Here is a 23,868-nt window from a genome sequence, read left to right on the forward strand (position 1 = left end):
CATTCCTCATCTGTTGGCAGGTGACGTGGCAAGTGACATACTCGGGGCTCCCACTGATTCTGCTTTATGGTGAGTTGAACTATTTAATTTATATTAAAATATAATATAAGAAATAATGTGCTTTAATCATTCTGACATCATAACAACCATGGTGCCGTGATGATTGAAGCGCCAACACCAGAACACCAGCTATTGCCCCGATAAATTCGAACCCCCCCCCCCCCCCCCCCCGTGCCATAGACACACAGAGGTGGCTCAGGAGCAAAGTCACGCAAAGCTCCGATGGAGACCCAAGAAGAGGAGGACCAGTACTGCTCTGGGCCAAACCATCGCACAGAGCAGGTAAGTATGATGTGTTTATTATTTTAAAGGAAAAAAATAATAAAATCGAGCATTTAGAACCCCTTTAATATGGAGAAACATTTGGAATAGTGTTTCGGTCTTAGGGAACCCCTGCTAAAAATGACTGCTCAATATAGGTTAGTGTGAAGATTTAGGAGAAAAATGTTTCTTACATTTGTGGTCAGCAGGAATAATTTTCCTATTACGGATAGCTAAAAAGATCAATGTTTTCAGTGGTAGCTTATCCAAATGGCTGAAATTGCTGCTTGCTCAAGGAACCCCTAACAACCTCTGGAGGAACCCTATGCCTCCACGCCTGGTTGAGAAAGGATGGGCTAAAGCAATGGTCTCCAAACTGCAACTCAACCACAGAGTTTTACGTGAAAGCAACTAAAGGCTCATTCACAAGTGTAGCAGGCACTGTTGCTCTTCTAAAACGTGATCTGAGTATTTGACAGGTGGTGAGGAGGTGATATGTTGCCTCCTCCCCACTGAAACTCATGATTGCTGTGCAAATGCACGCAACTGCGACATGGTAGTATGGCAATTACAGGTTTAAAACTTGTGTGAGGAGGCGACACTGCCTGGTGATCTTTGACTTCTCCTTTGTTGTTCGGGTAGCTCTCCACCCTGCTCTATATAACTGATTCCTATTATGTATTTGATATTGATCTGCTTTCCTGCAATATAATTTCTCCCTATAATTCCCTTTAATATACCGGCCTCTAAAACTTTTCCAATCTCTGCATATAACTGTTATCTCTCCATATATTTACAGTCTCCTCTTCATATATTTCCTCCAGCTACCTCTGCATATAAACAGCTCCTTACAACTCTCATCTCTGCAAATAACCGTTCCCTGGAATATTCCCTCCTATCTCTGCACAGAACTGGTCCTTTTATCTCTCCGTATGCAGCAACTATTCCCTACATCTACTTCTACCTTTCCATATATGCGTCCCCTCTGACTCCTCCCATCTCAATAGAACTGTATAGAACGCACTATACTCGTATGCTTTGAAAATCTCCTTCATCGCTCTCCACAGATCTCTGCTTTAAGTGTTTATTCCTGTGTCAGCAAGTCTAAGATCTATCAATTATTAATAAGTCAGCAGTTAATTAATGAATTCAAACTCATTTTTAAACACTACACAAGCCTTTAACTGTGAAGGCTCATTAACTCAAACTTTACAGGTCGTCTGGAAAAGCCTCCCAGTATACATACACCGCACATACCCCTCCCATACCCACTTAGGAAGGAAAAAAGGAAAACATCAAAGAGAGGTATTTTAAACCGTAAATAGCAAGGAGGAAAGAGATTATGGAAATAAAGGTGTGGAGGAGGGGAAGGTGTTTTGGAAAGCAAAAAAAAAAAAAAAAAATGTGAAGAAACCAATGAGACAAGTGAAGTGAAAGGGATCATGGGAAGTCGTTGGCTGCAACATAGGTGGTGAAAGAGAAACGTAATGTGGGGAGGAAATGGGTAGAACGAGATAAGAGATGGACACAATAACAACTACGAAGGAGACGAAGAAGAGAAGAAATTATAATAATATTGGTGTGGTTGTTTTCAGAATAGAAATTTACTAACCACATCCTGGAGTTTATTTACTAACAAAACAACTAACATACTTGTATCAATTAAGGAAGCAATTTAATAGCAAACAAACACAGCCCAAACCAAATGCATCTTGTCCTCATTAAAGCAAATTGTTATTGGTTGCTATGGGTTACTGCACTTTTCACTAAGTATTTTGCTCCTTGCACTATTTACTGAATATAAATATCATAAAGGCTATCTAAACCTAAGAACAAACATGTTATTTACTGCAGCCTACTGATCCTTCGATGTGATGGCTGCATTAGGCTGGCCATACACTGATCAGAATTTGCCCTGTGTTGGCTCCCCCTCCCGCTCAACCAAAGTCAATTGTTTAACCACTTGCGGACTGCCCACCCGCAATGTACTGTGGACGGTTTGGCCACACAGGCAAAGCGGCGTACCAGTACATTGCTGCCCACTTCTGAATTTAGGGTGTGCGCATGCGCGCCCCCACCTGCCAGCAGCTACTGTGATTGTACAAAGTGGAAGCCTGTCAGCAAGCCTCAGCAATAATTCACAGCTGGAACCTACTGATTGGTTGTGTACAACCACAGCCCAGAGCTCTGTGTTGACAATTAATCAATCTGTACAGTAACAACAACATCTCTGTTTCTCATCCTTGCTTTGCAGGGATGAGAAACTTAGAGATCTATTAGAAACAGCAGCACACTGTAAACACATTACACATAGTTAGGCAGACTTTGAACCCCTTGTTTGTCCTAGGTGTTAACCCTCTTCCAGCCAGTGTCATTAGTCATTGTGACAGTGTATAGTATTAGCACTGATCACTGTATTAGCGTCACTGGTGATGTCAGTGGCAGTTAGTCAGGCAATTCACCCCCCCAGTTTCAGTTACAGCCGGCTCACCCAGGGGCAGCATGACTTGCAGCGCAACTCTGTAAGACGACCTGCACATGGCTTCAGCGGCGGCTTGAAAAATGACTTCTGTATAGAAGTCAATGCAAGTTTCCTGAAGTCACCCCAAAAGTAGTACAGGAACCTTTTTCTAAGCCACTTGAGTGGTTCCTAGTAGAACGGTTCCATAGTACAGAACGGAACGCGACTTGTCAGGAGGCTAAGTCGTCCGACAAGTCGCCCCTTTGTGAACCGGGTCTTAGTGTCAGATATCCCCCCACACTATTGCAGTCCCATTATAAATTGCTGATCACAGCCACTGCTGATCACTGTAAAAAAAAAAAAAAAATGTATCTATACCATAATTTGTAGGTGCTATAACTTTCATGCAAACCAATCAATACCCATTTATTGGGATTCTTGCTTTTATCAAAGACTAGCATACTACTTTTTGGCTTAAATTTAATAAGAAATTTGATTTTCTTTTTTTTATTATTTATTGGATATGTTTTGTAGCAGAAATTAAATATATATTTTTTTAATTCAAAATATTCTGTCGTTTTTGTTTATATAATGAAAAATAAAAAAAAAACCCCAGTGGTGATCAATTACCACCAAAACAAAGCTCTATTTGTGAAAAAAATGATAAAAATTTAATTTGGGTACAGCGCTGCATGACCGAGCAATTACCAGTTAAAGTAGCACAGTACTAAATAGCAAAAAAATGGCCTGGTCATGAAGGGAGTAAAACCTTCCAGAGCTGAGGTGGTTAATCGACTTCTATTGAAGGAATATGATGAAAAATGTTCCACTGATCAGCAGATGCAGCCACTGATCAGTGTATTCTGACAGCGGAGGGTGCCACTGTCTAAATGCGATGCCCGAGGGGTAAGCTTCCTCCATCCACCTTGTTTTTGTGGATGGAGGAATCAGTTTTTTTTTTTTTATCAGGCTGAACGTAAAAAAGAAAAATATAACGAAACATGTATGCTCAGCTTACAGATTCCTTAATCCATGCTTGCATCTGCAGTGCAAGCTATTGTACTCTAACGGCCAACAATTTTTCCACCCAGCTCCCTTGATTTTTCAATCAAAGGATGTCAAGCAGAAGGGCCACCCACAAAACAAAATTCGCTCAGTGTATGACCATCTTTATTTATTTATTATTATTTTTTTTGGCCAAGTACGTATTCTGCAACTTTAAAAAAAATTCTATTGATCCTGCCAGAAATGTTGCATCCTTGTAACCTCCTGTACACTGAACTCAAATCATAAACAATGTTATTATTATTCACAATTATTGTCTTTGAATTAAAAAAATAAGTCCCCCCCCCCACCCCGTGTAATGGAGAGGTGTTTGTAGTCCACATGAGAAGAGCAGCCTAGGGTGACTACCCTGCCCCTCCATAAATAGAGCAGCTGCCTTGCTGTCTAGTGACAAGAGGTCACTCGCTTGCTCAGCATGGGTGCTGTTCACAGAACACCTTGCATTTATTTTTCTCAACAAATGCAAACTATTCTCTGATTGGATGAGGTGGAGATTGTGATGTCACTGCCCTGCCTCCCCATCTCATCCATTCAGAGTATGCCTTGCATTAATTGAGAAAAATACAAGGTGTTCTGTGAATGGTGCCCGTAACAAGCGAGCAACTAACTCCTTTTGCTCATTATGCAGCAGGGCAGCCACTCAGAACAGGACACGGAAAGCACTGGTGATCACTATTGTAGAAAAGACTCCTACAGTGATTGTCTACTCCCACAGGGATCGCACAGGTATAAAATGTGCACACTTCCATTGATCCAAGCTGGATCAATGTAACTATGCAACATAATCCACACCTTGAATTCAGCTGTAACAATATGTACATTTAAAGCAGTATTAAACTCAAAAGCAAATTGTATCACGCTCCAAAGACATGCTGGTAGGTGAATTGGCTTCTGTCAAAATTGGTCCTAGTATGTGTATGTATGAATGTGAGTTATGGACCCTAGATTGTAAGCTCGTTGTGGGCAAAAACTGATGTAAATATACAATATATATGTAAAGTGCTGCTGAAATTGACAGTGCTACATTTTAAAGCTGAATGGCTCAAATCGCACCGCTACCGATATCATGTGTGATTTGAATAGGAATGCAGTATGATCCCTATCCGAATCACATGCGGTTTATTTCATTTTATTTTTATTTTTATTTATTTTTATTTCAATTTTTTATTTTTTTTGGCTTTCTTCTTTTTTATATGGTGATCCAGCCAGCAAGTCTGATGTTTTTCAAATGCTCAAACTCTCCAGCAGAATGTATCAATTTACATGGATGGGAAAAACTATTTACTGCAGACTGGGGTGCTTACAATGATCAGTTTTTATTTATTCATGTAAAACCTTTATCCCAAAAGGGAACTTTTTTTTTGATGTAACAGCTTATAAAGTGTGAGCTGGAGTTTGGCTTCAATTTGTTAGTGTATTTAAATCTGCTAATACAATTAAAGAAGTTGTAACCCTAAAAAAAAATATATATTCTGTTCCTTTAAATCACAATATACAGCATAGTGCTTATGTTGTGTAATTTGTCCCTCTCTATGCTGTAAAATACTTAGTTCTTGCCTGTTCCTATGTCCCCCTTAGTGTGTTGACCTTGGTAATCATGGCTGCTGATCCATGACACCGTTGTCAGTTTACTGCCTCCGTCATCCCACAGTGTGTTCTGAATCTCTCCCCTCCCTCCCTGCCTGTTAGCTCGGTAGTCTGGTGTGTGTGAACCATCTCCTCCCCGCCCCTCCCCTCCTGCTGCTATCCTTCTGTGGCTGTAAAACAGTCCTGGAATCCCCCTCTATTACAGCAACATACTTAAAAGGAAAAAAGAACAGAGGGCACACCAGCCTTGCGCATTACCTTCGCAAAACACTTTAATGTATATACTTTAATGTATAAAGGATAAAAATACATCCTCCCAAACCAGTAATGAGTCAAGAATGTGGTATGAAGTCCATCAATTGCATCATTAAGCAAGATCAGCTGGCCTCTAACAATGGTGGTATATATATTCCAAAAGCAGCTGACGCGTTTTGAGGGTGTCCCCTCTTCTTAAGAGCTATTCTTCTGTGGCTGTAAAATCACTAATCACCAATCCTGGAATCCCCTCTGTTATAGCAAGATAACAGTGTCTGTTTTTAAAAATTATGCAGTGAAGTATCTTATTTCAGAGTGCCACTGTGCGCTCATGTGACCTCCTGCCTCTCTCCTCTCCTTTCAGTTGACATCAGAGAGGAACCACAGCCCCTCCCACTGTAGTCCTCAGATCGGGGAAGGAGAGTGCTGGGAGGTCACATGACCACACAACGGGGCTGTTAAATAAGGTATTTAGCTGCATCTTTTTTTTTTTTTTTTTAATGCACATACTGCACAGGATTAGGAGGGGATTTCAGGATTAGTGATCAGTGACTTTTATTCATTTTCATCTGGTGATCCAGCCAGCGAGTCTGTTTTTTTTATATATTTTTTTTATTTCTCCAGCAGAATGTATCAGTTTACATGGATGGGGTAAACTATTTCCGCTGACAGGGGTGCTTACAATGATCAGTTTTTATTTACTCATGTAACATTTCTGTCCCCCTAAAAATGTTGCTGTCTGCTGTGCCTCCTGTCCTCTTTCATCCAGAGGAGTGGCACTCTAATACAGAAGTCATGTTACTGGCCAGACCATAGGGAAAATAGGCAAAAAAAACAAATGCAGCCACAACATCTAATGATCGGCAAGCTGCAATATATTATTGACTTGTGTCTTTTTTCAACCCCGCCTACTATGTAACTATTTTTTTTTTTTTTAGTTTTGGGTTTAATACCACTTTAATTAATACATTATTACTGTACATATTTGTTTTTGCCATTTAGATACACTTTAAAGTGATGCGTGACTGGCTACTAAAAACACCAGCACCTAGATGCATTTCACCATATGTTATTTAGCAGCGTTAGCTATCAAACTCCAGCAAGGAATGCAATAACAAAGCAAGCTCCAAACCTACAAAGGAAGGGAATGAAGGTCTAGAAAGTATCGAAGTTACAGAAAGGAATAAAAAGGCCATAAATGAAAGTATATGGATTACAAATCTGCGTGGGCATATGACATGGCACAGCAAACCTGCATGGGCAAAAAAATGGAGGCACAGGTGTGAAATGTGAAGCCAAAAAATCCAAACACAGACGGAATTGTAGACTAAACTTAAGACTTCTAGAAAGGAAGTGGGGCTTGCTGGAGCTGGAGGCAAGGGATGTGCATGGTTGCCCCACCACATCTGATTTCCACAAATAACCATTCAACTATAGAATACCCAAATAACCATAATCAGGTGATCCTAAAAAAAAAAAATGTATATATATATATATATATATATATATATATATATATATATATATATATATATATATATATATACACACACACACACAGACACACACAGACACACACACATATTTATATATATATATATATATATATATATATATATATATATATATATATATATATATATATACACACATACATATACATATATACACACACACACACATACATATGCTTTTTTTTGTTTTTTAAGTAGCCAAGGGCAATGATGTGTGAAGAAAGGTCTCTAATTGCATTTTCTATCAGACAAAAGATGAGAAGATAAGGGGGTAAGGTGACAGCAGGGGGGCAGTGAATGGGGAGAGGAGGTACAAGAAGTAGACAAAGCTTGGAGGAGGAGAGGAAGAAGAGGAGAGGGGGTGACATAGAAATGGGGGAGAAGAGAAGTGGGGTACAAGGAAAACTAGAAAAGCCAGAAAAGTGAAGAGAAAGGGAGCCAACAAGTGAAGAGGGGAGAGAGGAGGAGTAGTAAGTGATGAGAAGAAGAAGGGGGGAGTGTGAGAGAAGGAGAAGGGGAGGAACAAAGAAGACTGACCTGTGGGAGTCTCAGTCTCCAGGGGGAAACACAGGGGGGCGACCAAGAGCACATGGAGCAGTTGGAGGTACATGGTGTCGGTGTATATAGTTCCTTAGATCAGTGTGCTCTCCTTCCCTTTGTAGCCAGGCGGGTACATTTCTCTTCTCCCTTGATCACGACATACTTCTCTCCCCCTCTTCATTCCAGCCTGCTCCAAGCACGGGAAAGTTGCAGAGTGCAGAGAGTGTCAGACTAAGCACAGTGTGCCGAGACTGACGTCATAGGCTGCCAGATCCAGGAGCGCCAGTGCCACCTGCTGGACGCACAAGGGGGGGACACGCTGAAATAGTGCCACCTGCTGGACACACAGGGGGACGCGGTGCAATAGCGCCATCTGCTGGCTTCCCTACTTATTGTTCTCCCTCCAGAGACAGCTTACCCGACACCATGTGAGAACAGACCGTGCCGACACAGGCTTCTCGTCCTGGGAACTCACTTTAAAGTGTTACCTGTCTTTAGTTTCGTCCCTCCGATATCAGTCTTCACTTATATTATTGTTATTACTACTAAAAAATATAAAGAATGTCTCCCAATCGTAGCTCAGATCCGCTTTTACTGCTCCTTATGGGTCTAGAAAGGAGAGCTCCGCCTTTGCTGTCACATTTGAAGTGACACACGGACTGGTATCATTAGTCCACATGGTAACACGTGTGTGTGTGGGGGGCTCATTCGTTCTGCGCCTCCAACTTGTCTACTTCTAGTCGGAGCGCTGTCTGCATAATAAAGGGAAACTTGCTCTTTGCTGCCGCCTACAGGCCAAATACATTAAGGCAGGAGATTTCTTCTCTTCTTTTTTTTAAGTTACAATCTACAATGTATCAATCGTAAGCGTCTGAGAAAAAAACAAAATAATTTTAAAATCGTAAGCGTTTAAAAAAAAAAAAGGATTTTTCAATCGTAAGCATCTGAGAAAAAAAAAAAGGATTTTACAATCAGTTTCAATGAATTAGGTTACTTGTCAACCCCATAGGTGTTCAGGAACCGAAGACCGGGTATTTTCTGCCACTTTTTGTTTCCATGTGTAAATATATATATATTTTTTTTTTTTTTGCTACAAAATTACTTAGAACCCACAAACTTTTTTTTTTTTTTAAAGCAGAGACCCTAAAGAATAAAGTGGTGGGCTTTGCAATTTTTTTAGGCCACTTAGTATCTGCGCAGCAGTTTTGTCAAATGCAATTTTTGGGAAAAAATACACTTTTTTTTTAATTTTAATGCAACAAAAAAAACACAATACATAACCACATTTTTTGGTAATATATAAAAAGACAATGTCACGCCACGTAAATAGATGGCAAACATGTCGCGCTTTAAGATTGCGCACGCCTGCACAACAGCTACAGACATTGACAACTTTATTATTCATAGGCAACGCTTTAAAGCGGTAATAAAATCCCATACTTCTACCCAAAAATACACAGAATGAAGTTCGTTAAAGTGGTTGTAAACCCTTACATTCCACTTTTTACTACAGGTAAGCCTATAATAAGGCTTTCCTGTAGCTACCCCAGATATCTCCTAAACCTGCACGGTTTAGGAGATATCCCCTGTAGCCTAATGTGCCGACATCTTTGGTACATGTGCACTGAAGCAATGGCACGTACGTGCCACTTGCTTCAGTGACTGTGCTGCTACCAGCGCCTCCCGTGTGCATGCGCGGGAGTGACTTTACCATGGCTCTGGCCAATCACAGTGCCGGAGCCGTGATACCCGGAAGTAACTCCAGGGAGAAATGTCGCTGGCCGGTGCTGTGTACAGGCATTTTATAATTTTAGCACTAAAAATAGCGCCTGTAAACTTCCTCTCAAGCCTCCCCAGTGTAAAAGCCCGAGTACTTTCACACTGGAGCGGTGCGCTTGCAGGACAGGAAAAAAACTTCTGAAAGCAGTATCTTTGGGGCGGTGTATACAGTGCCGGTGTATACAGTGCTCTTAAACCACCACTGCCATTCAAATCAATCAATCAAGTGCCTGCAAAGTGTTTCAGCAGCGGTGCTTTTTGGGCACTTTTAACCCCTTGTTAACCCCTTCTTTGAGGTCAAAAGCACCCTGCTCCCACCCGCACAGCGTTAGTAAAGTGCCGCTAAAATGAGTGGCGCTTTACCGCTAGTGCAGGGCGGTCTTCAGCCTGAAAGGGGTCTTAATCAAACACCGCATAGGGAAAATATATGAAGGCTTCTTACTTGTAAAAACTTTGTATTTGATAAAGTTCTTTTTCCTCTGCAGAAACTGCAATGCTGACTTCTGTCTTCCCTGTTATTACTTCCACCCTTACTCCCTTTCCATGTCCTAGGCATGCTAGCACAGAGGAACGGGACACTTTATTTATTTATTTATTTATTTTTTACACTATTGCTTTAATTTTTTTTAATGACTTTTATTGCTGTTATAAGGAATGTAAACATCCTTGTGGTAGTGATAAGCCCCATACACACTATGAGATTTTCTGCTGATTTTTCCTTCAGATTTACCAAAACCATGTAGTGCAAGGGTCTGCCTGATTGCATACAAATTGAAACTCCCAAGGTTTGGCCTTATATTATATGGTTTTGGTAAATCTGAAGGAAAAAATCATCAGAAAATCTGATAGTGTGTATGGGGCTTTAGGCATTTTAATGGAGGAATCTGGGGTCAATAAGACCCCAAATCCCTCCTTTGCACTTGAAAGCATTGAAAACGCCAAGATCAGTGTTTTTGAATGCTTTTGATTTTCGAAGAAGGTCACCGTTGACTTTCAGGTAAACTGGAAGTGATGACATGTCATTGCTTCCGGGTTACCATAGCAGAGACCCAATCAAAACCGGTTCCAGCTTTGTATGGGTCTCCAGCAACCTGGCAGATGTGCCGGCTAGTAACTCGAGTCTCCCAGTGGGATGGGAAAGCCTGAGAGAGGTGGCCGACAGCTCTAAAAAACTGTCCAGTGCTGATGCCTGCAGTCACTTGAAGTCAAATGATGTACCAGGTATGTAATTTGGCGGCAAGTGATTAAAGTGATGGTTGTGTTTTTTTGTTTTTTTAAATAACAAACATGTCATACTTACCTCCTCTGTGCAATGGTTTTAGACAGAGTGGCCCCGCTCTTCCTCTTCTGGGGCCCCCTGGCAGTGCTCCTGGCTCCTCCCCCTCATCAAATGCACCCATGGTGACCCACATTCCATGGGGGCACCCATACAGGCATGCTCCCAAGTCCTGCTGCTGCGTTTATTGACACAGACAGCAGGACTCGGCCCGCTCCCATGTCACTGGGTTTAATTGACAGCAGTGGGAGCCAACGGCTCCAGTTGCTATCAATCTGGACCCGAGACAGTAGATGGAGCTGCTGGACTTGTGCTCATCGCTGGAACGATCAGGTTCAGGTAAGAAAAAGGGGGACTCTGGGGGGCAGCTGCACCACAGAAGGTTTTTCACTTTAATGCAAGGAATTCATTAAGGTGGAAAAACTTCAGACTTTACAACTATTTTAAGTAGAACTAAATGCAAAAGTTTTTTTTTTTTTTTCGTTTTGGATAGAGCAAGGAAAGGTTATAACCGCTGACAGATTTTTTTTTTTTTCTCTATCTGTGTCCCATTGCTGAGATTTACCTTCACCTCCTGTCACATAGCCAAACAGGAAGCGTGAGGAAATGCCTGCAAATTAAGGGAATCCCTTGGGAACCCCCAGGTCACCAGAACTAGTGTCCCCATTCAAAGATTTTCCCCTCTTTTACTTTTCTGGGGACAACCCAAATTTTGGGATTTTCTTTTACTTTCACCTAAATAATGATGGTAAACATGACAATAAAGAGGGTAAATCTCCTGCACAGACAGTAATAAAAACTGACTGAGGTTCTAATCCATCTGCACTCTATCCAAAACAAAAAAAATAAAAAAGTTTTGCCTTTAGTTATATTTTAAGTGATACTAACCCCCTGAGATCCAGAAGCATTTACACACTTCATGACTGGGCATTTTTTACTATTTAGCACTGCGCTACTTTAACTGGCAATTGCCCGCTCATGCAACGCTGTACCCAAACAAAATTTATATACTTTATTTCACTTAAAGAGGAGTTCCAGTTTTTTAAAGGAATACTTAAGCTGCTGACTTTTTAATAAACAGCTGTTTTCTCCCTGTGTCTTCTCTCGCTGGTGCTGGCATCCTAACAATGGGCACCCAGCTGTGATAGCCCCCTTAATCACGACACGTCCCAGAAGACTTTGGGAGAGAGGGGGGGGGGGAGAACTGCCACTTTCGATTGCCCTGATGGTTGGAGAAGAAGTGGGATTGGGTACCTGTCAAAATCGCTAGCCCTTCTCCTCAAAAGATTTATTTTGCAACAGGAGTGGGGCAGGAGGCCTTAAAGAGCGACTTCCCCTTTTGGGTAGAGCGCCGCTATAAAAAGAGCTTTCTTTTGTTGGTAATGCGATCACCACTGTGTTTTTTAAATTTTGTATTGTATAAACAAAAAACAATTTAAAAAAATCAAATTTTGTCATACATTTTGACCAAAATGTATTCTGCTACATGTCTTTGATTAAAAAAAAAATCCCATTAACCGGCATTGCCCGTTAAGAGTCAATTCGTCCCACTTAGACCCCCACGGTAGGTTTATCATCCTAAATTGTTCCCACCTCACTCAATCCCTCACCATAGTTAACATCTATGCTCCTAACTCAGGTCAGCTCAGCTTTTTGTCATCTGTCTTTGACATGGTGGACCGATTTGCCCAACCTTTTATGGTCTTAGAAGGGGACTTTAATATGACGATGTCGTCAGACAGAGATAGGCATACTCTATTTCCCTCAGCCTCACCCCCCAGAGCTACTCACCTATCCAAATCGTTCCGTAAGCTGATTAGATCTAGATGCTTGTTAGATATTTGGAGGATAAAACACCCTACCCACAAACAATATAAATTTTTCTCACACCCTCACAAACTCTATTCTAGGTTGGATCATTTCTTTATCTCCTCCCCCCTGTTAACATCGGCAATCTCCTCTGAAATCAACCCCATTACATGGTCCAATCACTCTTCAGTTCAACTAGATATCCATCTTTCATCTACCTTCCCTAGGGCTTGTCACTGGAGGCTGAATGAAACATTCCTTCGTTCTCCAGAAACGAAAAGTCTTTTAACTAATGGCCTAACGGAATACTTCCAACTTAACAAAGACTCAGTCGTGGAGCCCTCCACCCTGTGGGAGGCCCACAAAGCTGTTTTTCGTGGACAGTGCATAGCACTGGGATCCCGTCTTAAAAAAGACGCGGCATCCCAGCGTTCTGCCATTATGACTGAATTACGTTTGGCAGAGAGATTGCTGTTGGCCTCCCCCACGGTGGATAGGCTCCGGAAGGTCGTCTCGCTGCGAAACCGGCTTAAGTCCCTACACATGAGCAAAATAGACAAATATCTCCTAGGGTCCAAACAGAAATTTTATGAATTCTCTAATAAACCCCACAAGCTACTGGTAAATAGGTTGAAACCACGCCCCTTTCAACCCTCTCCTGACTTTCTACGACATCCCGACGGTTCACCTACATATTGCCCCTTGACTATGTCACGGATCTTAGGAGATTTCTATCATAACTTATATAGCTGCTTACAGACAGACCCAAACTATGACTTTACACAAGAGAAATTTGATCTCTTCTTTAAACACTTACGACTGCCTACGCTCCTGCCTGATCATCTTGCTACCTTGAATTCGACCATCTCGCCCGATGAACTTGAAGAGGTAATTACACAGCTCCCCAACCAAAAAGCTCCAGTCCCAGATGGGCTACCTTATTCTTATTACAAGACATTCCTACCTGTCCTAAGTCCCCACATGATTTCACTCTATACTTCTCTACTTCAAGGTTCAATTCCACACTCCCAATTCTTTCATGCTCATATCTCGGTCATTCCAAAACCTGGTAAGGACCCCTCCCTACCAGATAACTACAGACCCATAGCGTTATTAAACTCAGACTATAAGATATCTTGGCCAACAGGTTGACTCACATAATTCCTACATTCATCCATAGAGACCAGGTGGGTTTTGTACAAACCCGACATGCGGGAGACAATACAAGTCGCACTATAGACCTTATTGATCTATTACACAAAACCTCTCGCCCAGCTCTATTTCTAAGGCCGCGTACACACGGGCGGACTGTTCGCCCAACTTTGTCCGCTGAACAGTGTTTCAGCGGACAGTCCACTCGTGTGTGGGCGTTCAGCGGACAGTTTCAGCGGACAGTTGGACGAACAAGGTCTTACGGAAATTCCGAAAAACTGTCCGCTGAAACCTTGTTTCAGCGGACTGTTCGCTCGTGTGTAGGCTTGTTCGGCCAACTAAGTCTCGCGCATGCTCAGAAAGGATTTCCACGTCGGAAGGTTGCATTGCAGTGTATTGGACGTCGAAATTTTCGATCCGTCGTACGTGTCGAAACGTCATCGCGCACGGTTTCAGCAAACTGTTCGTTCGTCGTGTGTGGGCATGTCCGTCCATGCTAAGTTTGAGCGGACTGTCCGCCGAAACTGTTGGACGGACAAAGTTGGGCAAACAGTCCGCCCGTGTGTACGCGGCCTCAGTCTTGACGCACAAAAGGCCTTTGACAGACTCAGCTGGCCATAAATGTTCCCCACTCTTTCTAAAAATGGTTTTACCGGTCCTTATATGGCAGCCCTTGAGGCCCTTTACTCCTGCCCCTCCCGCCCCTTATCATCCTCCTTCCCCCTGAGCAATGGTACCAGACAAGGATGCCCCCTATCGCCCCTTCTTTTTATTCTCTGCCTAGAACCCCTGGCGGAGGCCATATGCACGCACCCAGACATTGGAGGAGTGTGTTTACGTCACAGAGAATATAAAATGTCCCTGTTCACAGATGACATCTTCCTGACATTGACTAAACCCCACATCTCTCTTCCAAACCTCCTATCCCTGTTGAAAGACTTTAGCTCAATATCTGGTTATAAAATGAACACAAGCAAAACAGAAGCATTGCCCGTACACATTCAATCTTCTGATCTTACTGTACTGCAAAACAACTACTCCTTTCACTGGTGCACAGACTCCATTAAATACCTGGGGATTAACATAACCTTCTTATTCGACCCTATACCTAGCTAACTACCCCCCGCTCTTTCGCGACATCGATAGACTTTTGAAGCAATGGGATTCACTTCCCCTCTCACTTCTGGGCTGTATCAATGTCTTGAAAATGTCGGTAATGCCTAGACTCCTTTACCTTTTTGACACTCTCCCGGTTCCCGTCCCAATGTCCCAACTGAAGGCTGTTTAGAAGAATTTTCTCAATTTTATATGGCACTATCGGGCCCATAGGGTTGCAGGTCCAGTGATGCTGGCTCCAAGATGGCGCGGAGGTCTGGGAGCTCCAGATGTGCTTAAATATTATTATGCTGCACACCTCAAACCAATTATTACCTGGTCGTCCAGGAAAGCCCCTACTGTGTGGGCAGAAATTGAGATGAGCATCACTAGACCTGCACACTTTTGTGCCAAGATTTGGCCGGACCTTAAAACCTCCATTGGTCCACTTCGCAGCATATGTCTAGCCCCAATGCTGTTCTCCTTGGATATCTGGAGGAAGTGCTCGAGATTATTCTCTCTGGCCTCCCAATGCCCTTCTTTGATAAATATACTGTTTAACCCAGATATCCCGGACAGCTTGGCCTACGATAGAATGCTTCCGTGGTCCCAGGCTGGTATATTCCAACTCCGTAACATAGTAAACCCCCTTACCCGCAGACTTCTATCGTTAGCGGAGCTACAGAAGCAGCACCAGATTCCCAAACAGCTCTTCCACTCCTATTTGCAAATCAGACATTACTTTGCCTCTAAATCCCCAGCCCTAAGTCTTGACAAACCAACCCCATTTGAACTTCTATGTGCTCAGGGCCCATACCAGGCCCATCTAATCTCTGACATATACAGAATACTCCACAACTCAGTGCCCATTACTGACTCTTCCCATTTCTAAATGCGGAAGTGGACTCAAGTGCTAAAACATCCCGTATTACTCCCGCACTGAGCAGAAAATATGGACAGCCATCTCCAAATCATCACACTGCATGGAACAGAAAGATATATATAAGATATTACTCTTCTGGTATAAAACGCCCGAAATTATGCACAAATATGACCCCAAGACCCCTAAGGTGTGTTGGAGATACCAGGGAGACACAGGCTCTCATTTCCACATTTTTTGGGACTGCCCCCTGATCCGCCCATTCTGGCTTGCAATACAGTCCCTCATCCAGGATCTGTTTGAGATTTCCTTTCCATTAGACCCTCTGCATTTTCTATTAGGACTACCGATCCCTGAACTCTCGAAACATGCTCAGAAACTCGCCGCCTTTATTCTAATAGCAGCTAAAACAGCCATCCCTGCACGATGGCTCTCCCAGACTTCACCTGCTCTCTCCCAAGTTTTGCAGAATCTAGAATACATTGGGCGTATGGAGCGGCTTACGGAAATAGTCTATGACACTATGCCACAGTTCTCTAGGATTTGGGATCTGTGGAATCACTCTTACAGTAGACAAAAAGAGGGAAAATAATTATTTTTATTTCTTTTATTTTATTTTCTGTTCATTATTGTTTTTGTTCATACATCCTGCTTTGCAAGTACCCCGATCTAATTGTGGTCATCAGCCGACTTCTTGCATGGTTCAAACCGGGTTTTGTAGATGTATATATTGCTTTTTTCAAAACATAAATGTGCATATCGAATGATCCCTGAAGAAGGAGTATAATAAGACTCCGTAACGTGTAGGCTACATCGAATGCACACTATTTATCTACTTGCTTTGTATATGTAAATATGCAATTTTGAATGTAGATGATATGTACACACTATTTTAAACAACATGGTTGTATGAAGGATGTTCTACGTTTTGAATATTTTGAATATTCTGTGTTTTTGTGTTTTTTTTATATATTGTTAAAATAAAAGTACCTTATACGTTTTTACAATTTTTTTTAAGTCTTACAGTTCATGCCTATAAAATCACGCCCTTTCTCTGGCTTTGCTATAAGTCATTCCCTGCGTTGTTAGCACCTCACCTTGCTAACTACTTCAACACCCTAAACCAGGGATCCTTGCTCTCTCCATGATGCTTTAAGGGCCCACATCGTAATGGCCCCTAAGAAGCCAGAAGATTCTAGTGAACCCCAGGCCTTCCGACCAATATCGATTCTGAATGACAACCTGAAGATCATAGGCAGAATCTTGAGCGCCTGCATTAATCAATATATAGGCCACCTGATCCACAGAGATCAGGTGGGTTTCATTCCAGGGAGGCAGGCTGGTGATTAATGTCTGCAAAGTGGTTCATCCTATTTATCTTATGCAGCATTGGAATATCCTGGGCTTCCTTCTCTCCTTAGAGATTTATAAAACCTTTGACACCTTGTCATGGGAATATTTGCAATACTCCACGTCGGGGTTTTGAGGAAGCCTTGCTGACTTGGATACAGGCTCTATACTCGGCCCCTACAGCTACGGTCAAACATGCAGGGTACTTTTTAGCACCCTTCTCTATCCATAGGGGCACTAGGCAGGGGTGCCCCCTTTCCTCAGCTTTGTTGCTCCTGGAACCCTTAGCACTCGCACTTTGTGCAGATCAGACCATGACAGGAATCCCCTATGCAGGTCATGAGTTCAAGCTAAGCCTTTTTGCTGATGACGCTCTTCTGACCTTGACTAATCCCCTTACTACCCTCCCCAACTTGTTACGCCTCTTGACACATTTCTCGTCCATTTCGGGCCTTCATATCAACTTAGAGAAATCTGTAGCTCTAAATGTCTCTATAGACCCTGACCTGGTAGCACGCCTGCAGTCCCACTTCCCCTTTCGTTAGAAGATCACATACATTGAATATCTGGGAATCCGACTGACCTCCAATCACTCTTCTCTATTTTCTGTTAATTACTATCCCCTACTTAGATCCTTAACCACTCTTTTCCAGACTTGGCAATTTCCACACCTGTCCTGGTTGGGTCAAATCCATTCTGTAAAGATGGCGGTCTTACCAAAATGTACTTTTTCCGCACCCTAACAGTACAGTACCTTGAATTTTCTAGGCCTACTCCAGAGCAAGATCATGCGCTTTATCTGGGCTAATAAACGCCCTAGAATTTCTAAGGCTACTCTCTTTACACATAGACTGCAAGGTGGTTTGGGAGTAGGGATGAGCTGAACACCCCTGATTCGGTTTGCACCAGAACTTTCGAACGGACCAAAAATTCCTGCAAACTTTAGAACCCCATTGAAGTCTATGGGACTCAAAGGTTCAAAATAAAAAGTGCTAATTTTAATGGCTAATATGCAAGATACTGTCCTAAAAAGGGTTTGGGGACCTGGCTCCTGCCCCAGGGGACATGGGTCAATGACAATTTTTTTTTTTAAAACTGACGTTTTGTTTGGGAACACTGATTTTAATGACGATTAAAGTGAAAAAAAAAAGTGAAATATTCCTTTAAATATCGTACCTGGGGGATATCTATAGTATGCCTGTGAAGTGGCATGTGTTTCCGTGTTTAGAACAGTCCCTGTACAAATTGACATTTAACAGAAAAAAAGTCATTTAAAACTGCTTGCGGTTTTAATGTAATATCTGGTCCCGGCAAAATGGATGAAAATCGTTGAGAAAAATGGCATGGGTAGCCCCCCCTGCCCATTACCAGCCCCTTTGGGTCTTGTACAAATATTAAGGGGAACCCCATACCCATATTAAAAAAAGGAAAGGCATGGGGCCCAGGCCCTATATACTCAGAACAGCAGTATACAGGTGGTGCAAAGGGATTGTGTAGGTTTGTTGTATTAAGTAGAATCTGTTTGTAATTTTGAACTGTAGATACAGGTGTATACTGTGTTGTGCTGAAGGCACACAACACCCACTAACTCCTGCAGATGCCTTTATTATAGAACACCAGCAATAAAGGGTAGATACAGGTGTATACTGCGCTGGAGGCACACAACACCCACTAACTCCTGCAGATGGCTGTATTAGAGAACACCAGCAATAAAGGGTAGATACAGGTGTATATTGTGCTGTGCTGGAGGCACACAGCACCCACTAACTCCTGCAGATGGCTGTATTAGAGAACAACAGCAATAAAGGGTAGATACAAGTGTATACTGCGCTGGAGGCACACAACACTCACTAACTCCCGCAGATGGCTGTATTAGAGAACACCAGCAATAAAGGGTAGATACAGGTGTATATTGTGCTGTGCTGGAGGCACACAACACCCACTAACTCTTGTAGATGGCTGTATTAGAGAACACCAGCAATAAAGGGTAGATACAGGTGTATATTGTGCTGTGCTGGAGGCACACAACACCCACTAACTCCTGCAGATGGCTGTATTAGAGAACAACAGCAATAAAGGGTAGATACAGGTGTATACTGCGCTGGAGGCACACAACACCCACTAACTCCTGCAGATGGTTGTATTAGAGAACACCAGCAATAAAGGGTAGATACAGGTGTATATTGTGCTGTGCTGGAGGCACACAGCACCCACTAACTCCTGCAGATGGCTGTATTAGAGAATAACAGCAATAAAGGGTAGATACAAGTGTATACTGCACTGGAGGCACACAACACCCACTAACTCCTGCAGATGGCTGTATTAGAGAACACCAGCAATAAAGGGTAGATACAGGTGTATATTGTGCTATGCTGGAGGCACACAACACCCACTAACTCCTGCAGATGGCTGTATTAGAGAACACCAGCAATAAAGGGTAGATACAGGTGTATATTGTGCTGTTCTGGAGGCACACAACACCCACTAACTCCTGCAGATGGCTGTATTAGAGAACACCAGCAATAAAGGGTAGATACAGGTGTATATTGTGCTGTGCTGGAGGCACACAACACCCACTAACTCCTGCAGATGTCTGTATTAGAGAACAACAGCAATAAAGGGTAGATACAGGTGTATACTGTGCTGGAGGCACACAACACCCACTAACTCCTACAGATGGCTGTATTAGAGAACACCAGCAATAAAGGGTAGATACAGGTGTATATTGTGCTGTGCTGGAGGCACACAACACCCACTAACTCTTGTAGATGGCTGTATTAGAGAACACCAGCAATAAAGGGTAGATACAAGTGTATACTGCGCTGGAGGCACACAACACCCACTAACTCCTGCAGATGGCTGTATTAGAGGACTACAGCAATAAAGGGTAGATACAGGTGTATACTGCGCTGGAGGCACACAACACCCACTAACTCCTGCAGACGCCGGAACACACTACACAAGGCTGCCACTCTGGCAGCCTTATATAGTGTGGGGCATGTACTAAACCCCCTGAGCTATAATTGGCCACAGGCATCTTGCCTGTGGCCAATTATGGCTCTCCTCGCTGCCGGTGCTGTGATTGGCCAAGCATGCGGGTCACAGTGCATGCTTGGCCAATCATGAGCCAGCAATGCACTGCGATGGCACAGTGCATTGTGGGGCGTGAGAGCCACACGAATTTGGCGCGAACGGCCCACAGAGTTCTGGCTTCTCCGAACATCCGGTGTTCGAGTCGAACATGCATTCGACTCAAACACCAAGCTCATCCCTATTTGGGAGTTCCCCAAGTCTCTAAGTATTATCTGGCAGCTCAGATCTCCCAATTATCACTACTCCATGCTTCCTCCAATGTCCCTCTATGGGTGCTTCTGGAGCTCCCTAATTGTGCCCCTCTTTCTATGCAAGCGCTTCTTTGGCTCCCCCAGAAACTTCGACCAACTTCATTGAGCCCTTTTATGTTACATAACCTAAAGCTTACTCAGGTACGCCATCTGCTGACTACACATACTCCACCAACGTGGTCTGCATTCTGCGAATCCTATGACGCTCCCCAGGCAGAATTCTTCTGCTTTCTTCAGATTCAGCACTGGATAGCTACACTCCGTCGTCCCTGCTCCTACCCGTTGCAGACATCTGCTTTTGAACACATCTGCCTACATACCCTGGGTTCCTGGGCCTTATCTCCACCCTCTATGTAGCTTTAAATAGTCAATCATCTCTCCCCTCACTCATGTGTCCCAGTGGGAGCGGGATTTGAGACATGGGATCGATCCAGCAGACTGGAGCAAGGCCTGGTCTTCTGTAGCCAAATGTTGCATACAAAGTGCTATTGCAGTGGTATTGGGTTCCAGCACGTATTGCCCATGCCAACCCAACCTCTAGCAATTGCTGCTTCTAATGATTTGGCCATTGTGGGGATGTAATTCACACCTGGTGCGCCTGCCTGCAAATAGTGGGGTTCTGATCCAGAGTGTTTGGTTTGTTGTTTTCTCTATTCCATTTAAATGTCCATAAAGAGGCCAAATTTGCACTATTACACTGCCTCATACCAGGTTTTTTTGCTCGTCAACAGAAATTGGCAACCTATCTGTTCATAGCAGCCAAAAGGACGATTGCCCAAGCATGGAAAAAACCTCAGTCCCCTTTCAGGAAGTGAAAAACCGCTTGACGTCCATGATGGTCAATGTGCAAATGTCTAGTATACTCAAAAATACGCATGCCAAGTTCCTTAAAGTTTGGGAGCCTTGGCTGGCGCATGCCTTCTCCGAACTTCTTCTGGCTAGTATGGATTGGTTCTGACTGGTTTCCTGGATGGTCCCGGGTCCTCCTTTCCTTTTCCCATTCCCCCTTCCCACTTTCTCTTATTCTCCCCTCTCTTTCCTATTTCTCTCTGTTCTTCTTCTCAAGAGGCCCAAGACGATCTTAATGAAGAGTCAATGCATTTTGTCCTGTTTTTTTTTGCACTTTTGGGAGTCACCTCAAATTGCCTAAGTTGCACTTTCCTTTTGTTGCTTTTGTCTCTTATACCAGTCCTAGCCCCTGTGTGGGCAATCTAGGCGCCTTTGACATTGTTGTATGTTTAATACTACTTCTACAATAAAACTTATTGAACCAGAATGGTAACCATCCTCCCCTGTGATCTGTTTGCTTGTAATTAGAGTGTGTATATAAAAGGTCAATGCGTTTCTGGACTCCTGACAGACACTTGCATCTTTCATTCAGCGCTGCACTGACGTTTCTGGTTTCTAAGTCATGGGGAAAGCAAAAGAATTGTCAAAGGATCTGCGGGAAAAGGTAGTTGAACTGTATAAAACAGGAAAGGGATATAAAAAGATATCCAGGAATTCAGATTGGCAATCAGCAGTTTTCAAACTCTAATCAAGAAGTGGAAAATGAGGGGTTCTGTTGAAACCAAACCACCGTCAGGTAGACCAACAGCCACAACTGCCAGTAAAATTGTTTGGGATGCAAAGAAAAACCCCAAAATAACTTCAAGTGAAATACAGCAGTGGTCATCAACCCTGCCCTCAGGGCCCACTAATAGGCCAAGTTTTATGTATTACCTTAGGGAGATGCAGACTAGAATACTGCAATCAACGAGCATCAAATGATATCACCTGTGATGTATTTCAGTTATCTTGCAAACCTGGCCTTTTAGTGGGCCCTGGGGACAGGATTGATGACCACTGCAATACAGGACTATCTGAAAACATGTGGTGTGGCTGTTTCATGATGCCCAATAGGGAGGCACTTGAAGAAAGATGAGCTGCAAGGTTGAGTCGCCAGAAGAAAGCCATTACTATGCAAATGCCACAAAGTATCCTGCTTACAATATGTCAAACAGCATAGAGACAAGCCTCAAACCTTCTGGTACAAACTAATTTGGAGTGATGAGACCAAAATTGGCACCAGCATAAATGCTTCATTTGGAGAGGAGTCAACAAGGCAATGATGAAAGGTACGGAGGTGGACCACTGATGTTTTGGGGATGTGTGAGCTACAAAGACACAGGAAATTTGGTCAAAATTGTAGGTAAGATGAATGCAGTATGTTATCAAAAAATACTGGAGGAACATTTGCATTCATCACCCGGGAAGCTGGGCATGGGGCATACTTGGACATTCCAACATGACAAGGATCCAAAACACAAGGCAATGTCAACCTGTCATTGATTGGCTACAGCAGAATGAAGGGAAGGTTCTGAAGTGGCCATCTCAGTCTCCTGACCTCAATATCATTGAGCCACTCTGGGGATCTCAAATGTGCAGTTCATGCAAGACAGCCCAAGAATTTACAGGTACTGGAGGCTTTTTGCCAAGAAGAATGGGCAGCTTTACCATTTGAGAAGATAAAGAGTCTCATCCACAAATACCACAAAAGACTTTAAGCTGTCATTGACGTTAAAGGGGGCAATACACGGTATTAAGAGCTGGGGTATGTAAACTTTTGATTAGGGTAATTTGGGTAGTTTGTGTTGCCATTATGATTTAAAAAGAGTAAACACAGTTGATTGATAGTTCTGTTTCCCTATATAGGTATATACGGACACCCAGGGCATTTCTCCATTGGTATTTAATCAATGGTCCGATTGGGTTGTGCCCTATTAAATTTTGCCGCTCTGCAGCTTTACCCGACTGCCTGTTTTGTTAGTTATATTGCTGAGTTTGCTACCTGGCGGACGCAGAGTTTTCTGTTTACTTCCGGGTATCATTTACAGGTCGTAGCCTTGACATCCATCTAGTTGGGGCATTTGGATTTTCCAAAATGGCTGTTCTGAATGTACGCCCTTCAGCGTCATTCAGTTCGCCGCCGCTGGCAGACATGGCGCATGCACGTGGCATCCTCCTGTATGTCCGTGACGTGTCGATGACGTCAGCCGTCGCCGCGTCCGTTTAGACATAAATACGGGGGGTCTTCCCTGCCTTGCCTCTATCAGAAACGCCTGTAATGAGGGAGAGATTAACATCTCTCCCAGTGTCTTCCCACACTTCCAGCATATCAACATCAATGGTAAGACTTATACCTTTTCCCTATACGTGACACTATTATATGTCGTTATGAACAACCAGATTGAAATATTTTTTTTAAATCTAATTTTCATACATGCCTTCTTAGGACTTATGGTCGGGATTGATCCGCGGCTTTGCTTTGGCCCTATTGAATCACTACTTGCAAATTCTGTTGCTGACTGTTTTTTTCTATCAGCACTGCTTTAACATAACTAGATGCACTACCAATATAAAAGTACCGCATCAGATTCTTCATTGATTCTAATCTGGAA

The 23,868-nt window shown here is 43.0% G+C and overlaps 1 protein-coding gene across 4 annotated transcripts in view; it reads right to left on the reverse strand.

Moving 5' to 3' along the window:
• The window catches only part of PTPRU (protein tyrosine phosphatase receptor type U), a 236,481-nt gene extending 228,021 nt beyond the window's left edge, over window positions 1-8,460 (reverse strand). For 2 of the 4 annotated variants that reach the window (XM_077481759.1, XM_077481758.1), the window contains exon 1: window positions 7,741-8,459. In XM_077481759.1, the coding sequence (XP_077337885.1) occupies window positions 7,741-7,813 (73 nt within the window). In that variant the 5' untranslated portion in view covers window positions 7,814-8,459. Of the gene's footprint in view, window positions 1-7,740 lie in introns of all 4 variants that reach the window. The other 2 variants (XM_077481757.1, XM_077481761.1) reach the window with 2 other exon arrangements.
• Window positions 8,461-23,868: the final 15,408 nt, after the last annotated feature.

The sequence above is a fragment of the Lithobates pipiens genome, unplaced genomic scaffold, assembly GCF_037356315.1.
Source record: "Lithobates pipiens isolate NorthernLeopardFrog02 unplaced genomic scaffold, aLitPip1_a1.2 Scaffold_16, whole genome shotgun sequence".
Lineage (NCBI taxonomy): Eukaryota > Metazoa > Chordata > Amphibia > Anura > Ranidae > Lithobates > Lithobates pipiens.